This window comes from Lampris incognitus, chromosome 13 (genome assembly GCF_029633865.1).
Source record: "Lampris incognitus isolate fLamInc1 chromosome 13, fLamInc1.hap2, whole genome shotgun sequence".
NCBI lineage: Eukaryota > Metazoa > Chordata > Actinopteri > Lampriformes > Lampridae > Lampris > Lampris incognitus.
The window spans coordinates 40,793,064-40,808,575 of NC_079223.1; the positions used below are offsets into that span (position 1 = coordinate 40,793,064).

Sequence of the window (15,512 nt, forward strand, 5' to 3'; positions counted from 1 at the left end):
AGCTATAAATAACAAAGTGAGGCTGAGAGGGAGGAGGAGGGGGGGGTTATAGAGGGTGGGGGGGTGTCAAACAGATAGAACAACAGATTGGCAGCTATTGGTTCCCTTCGAACCCCGTTCAGATGGGGCGCACGGCCCGCAGCTACAGTACGTGACTCGGTCTGGGATGGGTATCGCAGCATTCGCCCAGGACTTGGTGCACAAGGGGGACACGTTTAACCGCTTGGAGGGGGGGCCAAGAGCTGTGACAGGCAAACAAGGCCGAGGCGACAGACACGCCTGTCACTCACCGAGGCGTCAGACTCCTCTTCTGAGATGCGACGCTACCTCGGTTTCGCGTCACGGGCACAAAAATGACGGCGCGGTTGGAGCGTTGCTCTGACGCTGAGCTGCTGCGAAACAGCGAAGCGGGGGCGGGCCTGGTTAGGAGAAGAAAAACCCAAATAAAGTTGGGTGGCAGGATTTCTGTTTGTTACCGCTCGCTCTGCATGCAGGAAGGGCGTGCATCTCCGAGGAGAAGCGGGAAGATGGAGACCGGCTGGAAGGCGACTGCTGCAGACGGAGGAATATGCCGGGGTCAAACGCACAACCAGATAAACCAACAACGCTGTTTTGTTTTGTTTTGCCACGTCTGGGGCCCCCGTGTGCTGCGTTAAGAGTACGGCGGACAACTACTGAACAACTCTACGGGGGAAAAACGGACTATTTCTCCCACGTCAAGGGAAGCAACCAAATGGGGTGGCGGCACGGTGGCGTAGCGGTTAGTTACCTCGCAGCTAGAAGGTCCTGGGTTTGAACGGTGGCGCCCCCAGAAATTAAGGGTGGCCAAATGGGGCCGCTGAAAGTCTTGGGGTGGCACACCATGAACAGCACCTAATGTAAAATATCAGATAGAAGCATATTGTGCATAATCAGAAGCATATTCTGTATATGCAACTCGTGGCTGGGGGGGGCAGCGGGGGGGGGGGGGCAGGGATAGTATCAGGCTGGCCACCCCTGGCCACCGCCACTGGGTTTGAACCCCGGGGTAGACCGACCTAGGGAGTTTTCCTGGGTCGTCCTCTGTGTGGAGTTTGCATGTTCTCCCCGTGTGTCCTCCCACAGTCCAAAGACGTGTAGGTCAGGTGAATCAGCCGTACTAAGTTGTCCCTCGGTGTGTGTGTGTGTGTGTGTGTGTGTGTGTGTGTGTGTGTGTGTGTGGGCCCTGCGGTGGCCTGGCGGCCTGTCCAGGGTGTCTCCCCACCTGCCGCCCAATGACTGCTGGGATAGGCTCCAGCATCCCTGCGACCCTGAGTAAGGATGAGCGGTTTGGATCATGGATGGATGGATGGATGGATGGATGGATGGATGGATGGATGGATGGAGAGCACAATGCATCTTGGTCATACCCTTCTTCGTCAACGACTGCGTCACCGTCACCATACCGTCGTCATCCTCGTTATCAAAAAGAAAACCCTCGTTTCTATAAGCATGCACTACCACAGCGTAGGAAGGAGCCTTAGATGTGCACGCAGTCCTGCGTCATCAGGCGTCACTTGTGCGCACACACATCTACGCTTGCAGGCCTGCATGCACCCACACAACGCACACACAACGCACACACAACGCACACACAACGCACACACAACGCACACACAACGCACACACAACACACACAGGCAGATTCACATTCCCAGATGTGAAGGAGTCACAAGACAACTCGTATTTTACCAAAAAACAGTGACGATGTCTGAGCGTGACAAGGTTCCCTCTATTCTTTCTCCCCCCACCCAACAGGTATGAAGGGTACCCACCTCCTTCTGTCTCCTCACTCTTCCTCCTCTTTGATCTCGCTCCCCAGCGTTCTCCTCTTCTCTCTCCCCTCAAGCCTTAAATTACCTCATCTCCATTCCCCCTCGTTCTGTCCTTCGCTCTCTCCCTCTCTCGCTTCTCATCCGCGCTGCCAGTCTGTCTCGTCCTCTCGCCCCCCGTCTCTCCGTCTCCCTCCTTTCTTCTTGCCCCGTGAGTCTCGAGCATCTTATTTAAGTCAAGGGCGGCATTAGCATGGCCACCGCTGCAGGGCGGGCGGAGCAGACTTTGTCACTGGGAAAGAGGGCGAAGAAGAGCGAGAACTACAGCACATGCTCGGAGTTAAAGTGAGGCAGACAGGAAAGGGGGAGAGAGAGAATGGGGGTCAAAGGCACGGGGGGGGGGAGGAGAATATGGTCGATATTCTCGGATTCAGTGCGAGCCAAGTCGGTTTGTAAGGAAAGGTAAAAACACATGTGGCTGAGATAAACAAGCGTACAATCCCTTTAGATGTTATAGCTTATAAAAATAAGATAGGCACTTGGAAAGACATGCCCCCCCCCCCACCTCCCCCACCCCCCGCATCCGTCCAGGGGCATGCCTGCAAAGAGACTCCAAAATGATGCCTCCCGCTCTGTGGTGAGAGCATGCTGTGCAGCCTTCTGGATCATTCTACGTAACCCTCGGTGTAATCGTGTTGTATGCACGAGTTTCAGTTGTTTGTACTGGACCTGATTATGATGTAAAATGAGATTCATACACGCAAATATGTCACACGCAAAATATGCACTTAATACACAGCTATGGACACACAAGAACTCGCAGAAACACACACACACACACTTTTATAAATGTCTCCTTCACAGCAACAAATTAAAACGTGTGTAATTGTATCATCAATACACAGCTGTATAGCAGAACTCAGATCAGTGGAGTTTAGAGGAGCAGATGGCCTCCTTGGCCAATCCCCCCTTCAACAAGAGTTAGGCCTGAGGCGTCCGGGTGTTCCCTCCGGCTTGGTCGGGCGTCCCTACGGACACAATTGGCCGTGTCTTCAGGTGGGAAGCCGGATGTGGGTATGTGTCCTGGTCGCTGCACTAGCGCCTCCTCTGGTCGGTCGGGGGCGCCTGTTCGGGGGGGGGACTGGGGGGGGGGAATAGCGCGATCCTCCCACGCACTACGTCCCCCCGGCGAAACTCCTCACTGTCAGGTGAAAAGAAGCGGTTGGCGACTCCCCATGTATCGGAGGAGGCATGTGGTAGTCTGCAGCCCTCCCCGGATCGGCAGCGACCGGGACGGCTCGGAAGAGTGGGATAATTGGCCGGATACAATTGGGGAGAAAAGGGGGGGGGGGTTGGGACACCTCTTTTGGCCGTTAGTCCTCCAAGCATTTGAGAAAGGCCCTTATCTGATACAGGGTGTTTGCAAGGTGAGGAGGGCAGCGCTTGCTCTGGCAATGACTTCATTTTCCCAGAATTCCCCATCCATCCATCCATCCATCCATCCGTCCATCCATCCATCCATCCGTCCATCCATCCGTCCATCCATCCGTCCATCCATCCATTATCCAAACCGCTTATCCTGCTCTCAGAGTCACGGGGATGCTGGAGCCTATCCCAGCAGTCATTGGGCAGCAGGCAGGGAGACACTGTGGACAGGCCGCCAGGCCATCACAGGGCTCACACACACACACACACACACACACACACACACACACACACACACACACACACACACACACACACACACACACACACACAGCTAGGGACAATCTAGTATGGCCGATTCACCTGACCTACATGACTTTGGACTGTGGGAGGAAACCCATGCAGACATGGGGAGAACATGTAAACTCCACACAGAGGACGACCCGGGATGACCCCCAAGGTTGGACAACCCTGGGGCTTGAACCCAAGACTTTTTTTGCTGTGAGGCGACCGGGCGAACCACTAAACCACCGTGCCGCCCTCGCCCAGAATGACCCTAACACACCATGCCATTTATAGCCACACAAACAGTAAACCGCAGCGGGTTTGAAGCGTTTTACACACAAAAGCGAACTGATACTCACACCGCTAGACTGTTTACCGAAGGTGTTTCGAAAAGGCAGCTGGTTAGACACCTATGACTCGCCTTTCCCACACGCCGACCCCCACAGTACTCAGATTCTGTGGGGGTTTCTGCAGCAGAAAGTGGAGGCAAGACGGGGTCTGGCATTTCACATGGCTCCCAGTCACATGAATAATTTCATGGTTGGGGGGTGGGGGGGAGTGGGGTGTGTGGCCTTGTAAAACTAAACAAAAAAAAGGGGGGGGTGATGCTGCTGCATAATAAGTGTGCTGAGGTGTTTGGGGGGGCCGTCAACCCCGGGCGTGATTTGTGACACATGGAAGACACGCTGCCTCCATTTCCTTGGACATACACACCTTTGCAAATGCGTGCACACACACGTACTTGTGAGCATCTGAATCCAGGCACATGTAAGCACGTATGAAGACACACACACACACACACACACACACACATCCCAGGGTTAGTCAAGTCAAACCTGTCATCATCTCAATCTCCATCACCGCTCTCAGAAGAAACAAACATGGCGCGTCTGGGTGGTGTGGCGGTCCATTCCGTTGCCTACCAACATAGGGATCGCTGGTTCGAATCCCCTGTGTTACATCTGGCTTGGTCGGGCATCCCTACAGACACATTTGGCCGTATGTGTCCTGGTCGCTGCACTAGCGCCTCCTCTGGTCGGTCGAGGCGCCCTGTTCGGGGGGGGGGTAGCGTGGTCCTCCCACACGCTACGTCCCCCTGGTGAAACTCCTCACGGTCAGGTGAAAAGAAGCGGCTGGCGACTCCACACGTATGGGAGGAGTCATGTGGTAGTCTGCAGCCCTCCCCGGATCAGCAGGGGTGGGGTGGAGCAGCGACCGGGACGGCTCGGAAGAGTGGGGTAGTTGGCCGGGTACGATTGGGGAGAAAAAGGCGTGAAACCCCCCCCCCCCAAACCAAAAAAGAAGAAGAAGAAGAAGAAGAAACAACAAACATTACAGACAACAAGAAATCTCTGGGGGGGGGAAATCTATCCCTCACCTTTCAAACATCTGTTTTTCAATATGCACAGACACACACACACACATTTTTGCACGCAGAGACACAAACACAAACAGATGTTCTCTTTTTTTCATTGCATGGTGAAAAAATACATTTATTGGAATCTGTGTTGATGTAGAAAAAAGTGAAAACTGGCTTTGGGTTTTGTCACAGTACCACAGGTGAGCACTCCAGCAGCAGTCTGAGCCGAAGCGACGTCAGCGAGCTCATTTAGGCAGTACATCTGCTACTGACGATAACAGACCGATACCAATATCGAAAACACATTGCCTCAAAGATACTGAAAGCTCAGGCTGCTCCTCAGACACACCGTCAGGAAATAAACATGACATATGGCAATTAACCTCGACCGAAAGTCATCTAAGTTTAATGTTGTGTTGGGTTTTAGCGGGGGGGGGGGAGGGGGGATGTTAATTGCTAGTTAAGTGTTTTCTGTAACTCGTGATACTTTTACAAATTCCTCTTCCAATTGCCACAAAGCCAGGGTCACAATTTGTCAGCATCCAAAGTTTGCTCAGTAGAGCTTATACAGTATGGTCCATAACACACAAGTGAGGGCCACAGCATCACATTTCACCCCCCCCCCGTGCCCTTAAATTCCCTCCCGACAGCTCTGCACCAAGCTATAAAGTTCATGCATCACTCCTGATGTCTATCAGGACTCGCTTCGTGATTCAAAGCCTGCTTAAAAAAAAAAAAAAAAATGCATTTATGTGTCCACCTTCTCTCTATAGAAATCCCTTTGTTAATCAAACATTCCAGTTTGAACACACATTGACCCCGTTTACACTTGGTTTTAAAATGCGTTTTTTTTTGGGATCACAAGTGGACAGCGCTAAATACAAGTGTAAACAACCACCAAATCGTTTTGTGAACCCGTTACTCAAACCACTTGCCGAGCTGGTCTGGGACGCATGTGACCACATATCTTTTGTAGTGTAAACGCTAATGCGTCCTGATGCGTCCCTGGCAAGGACGCAACAGGAAATCTTCTTCTGGGTAAGGAAATCTGACCACAGGTGATCAGCAGGACACATTTGGACACACCTGATAGACACAGGTGTAAACGCCGGTGTGTCTCGACGCCCACTTGTGATCCAATCGCCCAAAACGCATTGTAAAACCAAGTGTAAACAGGGCCATTACCTCAATGAACATAGTGCAAGTGACTAATTCTGGCAGGCCAACTGTGCATGGGTAGAGCATTTCCATTTATGACATGATATGATAGGATAAATCCCACAACACATGGTTAGTCTGCGAACTTCATGAAAGATTCAGAAGTCGGAAGTCAACTCAGATTATGAAAGAAAATTAACTTAAAAACAAAGGACATTTCTAAACTCAGATACTGAGTAATAACATCGAGAGGTCAGTTCTTTCCCCATACAATTTTCTTTACATATATATATATACTATATATATATATATGTTATTCTTTAATAGCTTAAATCTCATCGAAAATAATTAATCAGAAACCAAATCTATATACACAGACAAGAGTGCACAAGATGGATAAAGTAGATGGTGTGCATGCCAATGTGGTTTTGCCAGGGGAGGGTTTCGTGTATGAGATTACACACACTGCTGTACCTGTACGCATGTTTTCTAACCGCTGTACTGCTTAGAGGCTAACTAGCCGGTTGCACGTACTTAGTATCACGAATCATAAATTACAGGGTTGTTTTTTTTTGTTTTTTTTTTAAATCAATGCAGAGCCTCTTATGTTCTCTGATGAGCGGCAATTCTTCATAGTGACTGATTTTTAACCGCAACAATGCACAGACCCAATACTTCAGCATTGGTCTGCACAAGCCGACTTCTGCAGACGCCACAGGGCCGTTGTGATTTTTCTGGATTGGTTTCCTAAGAATGGCCTAATTCTGCACTAAAGTCTTTTTAAACGGACATCCCCACCGGGAAGTCATGCTAGTAGATAAATAGGCTTAATCCGTGACTGTGACACCAATGCAAACTCAACACGAAAGAAACATATATGGCATGTTGCAGCAGTCTAATCAGGTCCAGAGACAAATAGTGCATATGGCAGAATGCTCATGAGTGGCCATCGATTAAAACCATAAAACCACAGCACACAGCTGCTACACACAACAATGCATGCAATCTCTGGAGTATTTCTAATAAAACAAAGAAGAAAGAAACAAATGATTGCATTTTTGCACTTATTCCTATGATATGTAATATGGCTGCATTAAAAAAACTAGTGGGTTGGGTTAGGTGGAAATGTTAATCTTTAGTGTTATTTTAGAAAGAAAAAAAGATATCCTTAAGTAAATTGACAGGTAAATTCCTCTTTCTTGCACACTCAAACTCACGCTTTCCTTTTTCCTGTGAGCGCTAAGCACGAGAAGGTTTGAAACTTGATCAAACAGAAAAGGCCTATGGGAAGTGGTCCAAAAGGGAATAATGGCACGCGGGCTCGGTAAAACCCCCGCTGTGGCGAGCCTGCTCTTTGTGCTCTACGCGGCACAGTGTTGATAAAGTATCGTGGTGCACAAATGACATGAGCTCTCATGGCGTACAATGGCCCCAACTCTATTCACAATGGCCGTGTTACTGTTGCTGTTGCTGCTGCTGTTATTTACGTCTCTCCAAAAAAAAACCAAAAAAAAAACACAACAATAAAGACATCATAGAGACAGCACGATCAATATCAACCTGAAAGAGATACTTAGTTTCACTTGTCTTTTTCATTTGCTTTTAAATTGTCACAACTTACTGGCGTCCACATATTTCTGGCAAGCAATGATATCTTTGTATATTACTTAGAAAATCTCTATTCGTTATTCACAGTTGATAGTAAGACTGTTTGAATGGCAAAAAATACCCATGGAGTCTAAAATTGCTGGTTTAGTCGTCTAAAACATGGATGCCAAGAGTTTCTTGAAGCACTGGAGGTACGGTGTAGTAAAACTAGTCGATGGATTCAGATTTAAAGTGTAGAAAATCTTGCAGTGTGTTTCCATTGAGCACTATCACACATATTCATACACACAACCATTCATTTGCTCATATATATTTATATATATATATATATATGGAGAGAGCGAGAGAGAGAGAGAGAGAGCTAGCGAGAGAGAGAGAGAGAGAGAGAGAGAGAGAGAGAGAGAGAGAGAGAGAGAGAGAGAGAGAGAGAGAGAGAGAGAGAGAGAGAGAGAGAGAGAGAGAGAGAGAGAGAGAGAGAGAGAGAGAGAGAGAGAGAGAGAGAGAGAGAGAGAGCTAGCAAGAGAGGGAGAGAGAGCGAGAGAGCGAACTGGTAGTTCTGTAAAGAGGTAAGAATACCTTGAACAATATCTCATGGCATGATTTGACACACATTTTACGAATTGTTCTTGACCGAGAAGACTCTGTTCTATTAACTGATGCTCTTTCGGGAGCATACACGTGGATGTCAGAATTCTGTACAGTGAAACGGGACATACATAACTCATATGACAACAAGGAAAGAAAAACCCCACGCTGATTATGATGTGTAAAATGCTTTTCAATTCATCTTTTTAATCCTAGAAAGAGAGTTAAAGGTTTATTTTTGGAGGGACGAGGCAGGGTGGCTGCCCTCCCCCCCCAGACTTCACAGACTAGACAGTGGTTTCATTTCTCCAGGGTCCAGTGCGTATATTCCCTGTGCTGTCTGAAGTGTACAAGAGTCCTTCGTGCAGCCCCCCCTTTAAAATCCCGTTCTGATTGGGTGGGTTCTGGGGGAAAGATTGTCTACGTGGGGCTTGCATTTCCATGTGGTGATGTGATGTCATCAGGTCCTCCTCTGCCATTTTGCCACAGCCACACAAGAAGGTACCCGTGTCTCCTGCCTCTGTCTGGCACAGAGTGGGGAAAAGGTCTGCTTTGGCACAGCAGATGTGCCTGTGGCAGGGATTATGGCATGCCAGGGCCTCGTGGGCGGCGGCTGCAGCACTGTGGCATGCGTGATGCCCGTCATGGTGCCCTTCGTGGGCCAGGTGCGGACAGACGTGCGTGTGACGCTCATGTGTGCTGTGGGGACTATCAGTGTGTGAGCTGTGCACACTACCTCCATCCACACTGGAGGAGATGTGATAGGCATACTCCCTCTCGCTCCCCGTCCCCCCGGCACCAGCCCCGGCTCGGTGGCGGCTAAAGTGGCGGCTCTTAGTCCTGGTGCTGCTCTTCAGGCAGGGGTGCAGGTGGACACCGGGCCGGTATCCTTCCGGGTCGGCGTGAAGCAGCAAAGTTGCAGGTGCCGGCTCCTCCTCCATTAGCTGCTGGTTGTGCAGGGTGGCACAGCAAGGAGTCACTGGTGCCAGACACGTCACGTGATTTTGTGCAGACGGCAAGGTGGCGTGCTTACAGTGACCCAAAGTGCCGTGACCGCAGCCCATCGGGGCTTTTCCTGGGCACGGTGAGTCATGGTGGCAGTGACCGTGACTGTGACCATGACCAGGGGTGTCTCCGTTCACGTTGACCTTGGGCCGCACTTGACTCGACCCATGAGCGCCGGAGCAGGCGTTGGCACGGCGTCCGGGGCAGCAAGAGCACCAGCAGTGCCAGACGTCGTCACGCTTGGCGCAGTGGTGGATGAGGATGAAGAGGCCCAGTGTGACGGAGAAGGCACCGTACAGGCAGCTGAAGATCATGTCTAAAAAGTGACCCTGTGACACGGCCAGGGCCCCGAAGGCCCACGTTGCCAGGAAGAGGAAGAGCGTGAACGCCGCCGTGCGCAGCTGTGCCTTGAATGAGTGCTCGTTGGCCAGCAGAGCGGGGTTGATGGGGACACCTGGGCAGCCGGCAGGGCAGTGGCCCCCGCTGGGCGCTGGGGCTCCGGGCTCGGTTCCCTGGTGGCAGTGAGTTGGCGCGTCGACAGAGGCCAGCCTCTGTTGCTCCTCTGTCAACTGTTTGAGCTCGTACTTCTTTTCGGGGCGCCGACGCAGCTGGATGAAGGTGCAGAGGAAGTAGATGCACGTCACCAGGATGATGAAGGCCAGGGGGCCAAAGAAGGCTCCCAGACTTGGCTCCCACGCCATCCAGCAGCTGAAACACACACACGTTCATGCACGGACACAGACACACACACACACAGACACACACACACACACAATTATTATCATGTTGTCAACAATATAACCACAACACAGACATCTGTTGTCAAAAAAAAAACACAAATAAAAATACACAACCTCCATAAACCCCCATAAAGGAGCTCCATTAAGTACTAATCCACCTCAGATAAGGAGGACAGTAGGAGTTTGTGTGGGTGTGAGTGAGTGAGTGGGGAGTGAGCTAGCGAGAGAGAGAGAGAGAGAGAGAGGTTGTGTTGATGTGTACGCGCTGGCAACAAAACAAATATTTTTGAAAATAATTAACAACAGCTAATGAGGCAAACTCTTTGTAGAGGAGCCGTGTTAATTGTTTATAAAAAGAACAGAGGACGGGGTGGTGCGACCTTGAGGGGGAAGGTAAACTTACTAAGGAGCTTGCTCTGCGCTGCCGTAATTGTCTATATTGATGGCCGCTGTGACGCCACAGATGATGAGGGGCACGCCACCGCTGACCAAGTAGAACCTGGAGAGGCGAGAGAGGGAGGCGTCCAGGCAGACGGACAAAGACAGAGCGATGGGGAGAGAGAGAGAGAGTGAAAGACAGAAAAGGAAAGATAAACCATTTGCGAACACGCCTCTGTTGTGAGGACGGCTGCGTGTCACGCGGATGCCGCGGCGGGCTTTAGACACACAACGGAGAGGAGGAGAGCCACAAACGGGCCGACAAGACTTTATGACAACACTTGACAGGGAGCGGCGCTCCTGGCTCCCGCTTCTGCAAACATTTCGGCGTGTCCTCAAGCGGAGGGACAGAAAAGGCGTCGCACCGAGGGACAGGCGAACGGATTCATCGCGAACGCACAACACATGCCGAGACGCCGCAAGAGAGACGGCTCAGGCCTCCTCTTCCTCCCTGCTTTCATCAGACGTCATCCATCCTCAAAACCCCTCGCAGTCTTTACAGTTTGCCCATTTGCATCTCGGGTTTGTGTCCTCCAGAGTGTGTGTGTGTGTGTGTGTGTGTGTGTTTGTGTGTTTGTGCATGTCTGGCCGTGTGTCTCCCGTCTGCGTGTTTTAGATAACATGCATATAGGTGTTGGAGATCAGTATCTTTCCAGAAACCCGCGTCACGAAGGCAGTGTCGAAACGCGGCTAATCCCTCAGCAGCTCCCTCCGCATTGTCCTTGTAAATCCCCCGCCCCACCCCCGCTACCCCTCCCCCCTCTCCCCCGCTGTAGTCCGCTTTCTCCTCAACTCCATTTCCTCTTCCTTTCTGCTCGATCCCGACCTCTTGTCAGTGCTCTAACCTTTCCACCGCTCAGCTCCATCTTCCTCTCTGTCTCTCTAGCGCTCCCGTCGCCCCCCCCCCCCCCTCCCCCCTACCGTCGAGCAGCACCCATTCCCAAAATTCAATTACAATCAAGATGTTTGTCTGGCGTGCCGGGTGAGGGAGGTATTACTGGTCTGTCACTTTGTCTGAGTGGTGCGGTTCCCCTGAGGGGGGGGGGGGGACCCCTCCTTCACCGGAAAGCCATTTACACACCCGTCAGCTAGATAAGCATTAATGAGTGGACGTTAAAGCACCCAACCCCCAACCCAACCGGACCCCCGACCCCTCCCCCGCACTCTTGTGTTTTATGACTCTCACTCCCCTTGATCTCCCTTCGACAACCCCGCTCGCCTTTGCTGCAAGGCCGGCGGGCAAGTTCATGCGAGCTCGCAAACACGAGTGCGCGAGCGAGGCGTGTGTGATCTAGCGTGGTTGGCATCAAACCCACAAGCAGTCATGTGGGAGCGCGTGAGCGCACACACGCTCGCTCAGCTGCACAGAAGTGCGTCCGTGCTCATGCGCTCTTTGGCTGGTCATGCCTGCACACACACACACACACACACACACACACACACACACACACACACACACACACACACACACACACACACACACACACACACACACACACACACACACACACACAGTCGCACACTGGACTCCCCGCTCACCAGCACGTGCACACGCGAACGCAACGGATGCAACCACACGGCTTTTCCTCGTCAGCCCCACTTCATTACAGAAGGCCTTGAAACGCTGTATGTGTTCAAAAGAGTGTACGCAGAGCTGGGCCTTCCAGCCAGTGTAGGAGCAGCAATCATCTGATATAAATAGACCCTGAAGTGCCTTTTAGCTAGCAGCTCCATAGTGCCTACCGCCCCTCCTCTCGCATCCCCACTACTTTGCCTAAGCACCGTCCTCTGTTTAATGTCTACGTACTGTCCTTTCTCTGGACTTGGCCAGGGATATATACATAGCACAACTGGGAATGATTAATAGTCCTACCGCACACCGGTACTTGGAAGCAGCTCACGAGTAAAAGCATAGTCCAAACTACAAGCTGGCTACTTCAATTCAATTTGATACCTCACCATCTAACAGGTGAACGAGTGCCTGTATCAGTTTCATGCACATAGTTAGAAAGTGGTGGTGATGGTGGGTGGGTGGGTGGGTGGGTGGGGGGGCTCTCTTAGGTCCATTTTAGGACTTTAGAGAGATATTCTGGTTTGATGGAACATTGTCATTTTTGGCGGCACATACCTCAAAATGGAAGTCATAATCGCTACCATCACCTCCTGAAAGCCTAGTTTTAAAATTCTGCTTTCCGCACAGAAAGAAAAGCAGATCCAGGTGACACTATTTCATTGTTTGTCCTTGGTAAACTATTTAACGGTGAACTTTCCCATTTGATATTATCACTTTTGACAGCTGGGGAAAAAACTGCTGGTGGCAACGGACATCCTTATTGTTCAGCCGGTGTTGGAGGTACACTGCCCCTCACACATTTATTGCGTGTGCATTGTGAAAAGCAAAAAAATGTTCGATCAAAACGGGAAAAACCGCTCACAGGAAGTGGCCCACATCCATTATACAGCATGACAGTGAGTTAATAGCATGAACAGAGGTATTCCAGGGATTTCTGGCCAAAGGTCACTGTGACAGGGCTCTCTCTGTATTAGCTCACAGAACAATATGCCACCTTCAAATGCTGTCAGTAGCCTGTTTTGTCGGCTGAAGAGAGGAGTGGATGGATGAGAGGAGAGGGAGGAGGAGGAGGAACACGTCGGAGGGACTAGGAGGAGAAATTGATTTGTCTCCAACTGCAAAGTCTCATCACACGAGCCTGTCTGACCGGGAGCATTACAGTCAATCACCGTGGATCAACTCGACACTATCCCCCCATCTACCCCCTGACGCATCGTTTCATTCCCTCCCAGCATATGACTGGAGAGTCTCTGGAACATTCTATATTAAACCCCCCGATCATGCAGGTGTCTAAGGATTTGCATGCAAATAGAGTGCCTCTTAAAGTTTAAAGGGGAGGGGGGGGATCCTTATCCCATGGGGTCCTTATTCAGAAAGACTTTCACTGACAGCTCGAAAGGTGGAGATAGGCCACAGAACAGAATAAAGAAGTATATATATACGTATATATATATTTATTCAATTTTTGATTTCGATATATTTTATTAATCTCCGTGGGGAAATTCTTCTCTGCATTTAACCCATCCTATTGTATGGGAGCAGCGGGCACCTGCAGCACAACTCCCATTCTTCTTTCCACTGCCTTGCTCAGGGGCACAGAAAGGAGTATTAACCCTAACTTGCATGTCTTTTTGATGGTGGGGGAAACCGCAACACCCAGAGAAAACCCATCGCAGACACGGGGAGAACATGCAAACTCCACACTGAGGACGACGACCCCCCCCCCCCAAAGTTGGACAGCCCCGGTGTTCGAACCCATGACCTTCTTGCTGTGAGGTGACAGCACTAACCACTGGGGCCACTGTGCCGCCCCATCTCTCAAAAAAGGATTTAATGATGTAATTGTCATTGGGGCATATAAGTTCCAGCAACACATTGACGGCATAAAGGCATAACACTGCAACAGTGTCCATCTTGGGTTATAGTGTTTATTTATGGCCCTGGAAGTTTACTATTGTATAACTGTCCAAGTTTAAAATGTCTGCCGATTGCGTGAAAGATTTATGTTTACTCTCCAATAGAGGTCTTGTTTTATTGATTTCCCTGGGTCAAGTCTGTGTTATCTACCAGAGGTGGGTGGGGGGAATTGATTCAGTGCAGAATCGCGATACTCAGCCATAATGATTTTAATATCGCAGCATTTTTCCCTGAATCATAATGTTGGTGCACAGTGAACAGATGGTGTGAAGTGGTTTGACGTATTGATTTCTACATGTCTGAGTGCTTGAATTTGAACTGAGTTGAATGGTTAGACAGGGAAGCATACTTGTGCTTTAAGCTTTTGTAACACATGGAGCCCAAATAAATACATGTCTGAAGTACGTTTTCTTCAGATCACCGCAGTCTTCTCATTTTACCGCAGATAGAGTGGATGGAGCCTCATTAAACTGTAATATCGAATCACATTATTCGTAATAATGTGATATTCAAAAAAAATCACTATATATAATCAGCACTAAGATATCATTTTAATATTGAATCCCAAGGTACCTGCAGATTGTCTGCCCTATCTACTATGTTCAAGATGATATTACTTGAAGTAAGAAAACTCTTGACAGAAATGAAAGCGGGTTCAACACGTTGCTCTCCACACAGCACACATTCTCCCTGGCTGTAAGAAAAATAGGAATCTGAAATTGGATACGGCAATTAGACGTGTTGAGATGGGCATTTGTTGCACCTCCTGTGTGCCTCCGTATCTCTGGGCTTCAACTCTTCCTTGAAAGAATTTCTCACTGACGCTTCCAGAATTCAGCTTTGGCAGCACAGCTGAGCACACACAGCATCTCCCACCCTAATAGAGTACCATATGTACCAAATCCAGAAGCTGATCCTCTCATTACATGCCAAATGCAAACAAGTAGGCGGAAAAAGAATAAGATGGAGGCGAAAAACAAATAAATAATCAAACCAACCTGATGTACGCGTGAATAGGAATTAAATGCATCAAAATGCCAAACAGATTCAGATTTGTGATAAGTGCTTAGCGGACTTCCAAGGGAATGAAGTAATTAGTTACAGCCTTGGGGTGGTGCCATGAAAACTGATAGTTTTAAGCCTCTCTTTGACTCTTTTTTTCCCTTCTTCTTCAAGGGGAAGTGACACACCAATTTGCTTCTGCATAAAACCTCACTCAAAAATGGACGACTGAGCCAAAACCCTTACTGTGTGACCACTTTAGCTACTTCAAAAAGCAGAAAGAACGTGTTTATACTGACAAGAAAATGAGATGCTGGTGTGAAAAATCTAAGGCTCTGAATGATTTCCTAGAAATTACGTTCCATTCCATCACCGGTGGTCACTCGGGGTCGAGGATGACTGTCCTCCTTCTGGGTCCTCAGGTGGGTGTAGAGGCCGATCCTGGAGCTGCAAAATGGGAGGACGCCTGCACGTGACAGCTTCTCATGTAGAGAAACTGATGCACCTGTAGCCACCACATGGTCCTTGGCAGGGGGTGGCCAGAGTCCAATGGCATGGGGAACCAAGACGATTGGGGACCACCCTCTGCTGCAGCCTTCATCCACCTTCACTGCCGTTGTGACCTG

At 49.8% G+C, this 15,512-nt stretch overlaps 1 protein-coding gene across 1 annotated transcript in view; it reads right to left on the bottom strand.

Annotated features, from left to right (window-relative positions):
* Nucleotides 1-8,408: 8,408 nt before the first annotated feature.
* The window catches only part of LOC130122850 (adhesion G protein-coupled receptor A3), a 247,878-nt gene continuing 240,774 nt past the window's right edge, over nucleotides 8,409-15,512 (bottom strand). Inside the window, exons 18-19 of the mRNA XM_056291892.1 lie at nucleotides 10,360-10,455; nucleotides 8,409-9,924 (exon numbers count right to left, since the gene is read on the bottom strand). Coding sequence (XP_056147867.1) covers nucleotides 8,499-9,924; nucleotides 10,360-10,455 — 1,522 coding nt within the window. The 3' untranslated portion in view covers nucleotides 8,409-8,498. The remainder of the gene's footprint in view (nucleotides 9,925-10,359; nucleotides 10,456-15,512) is intronic.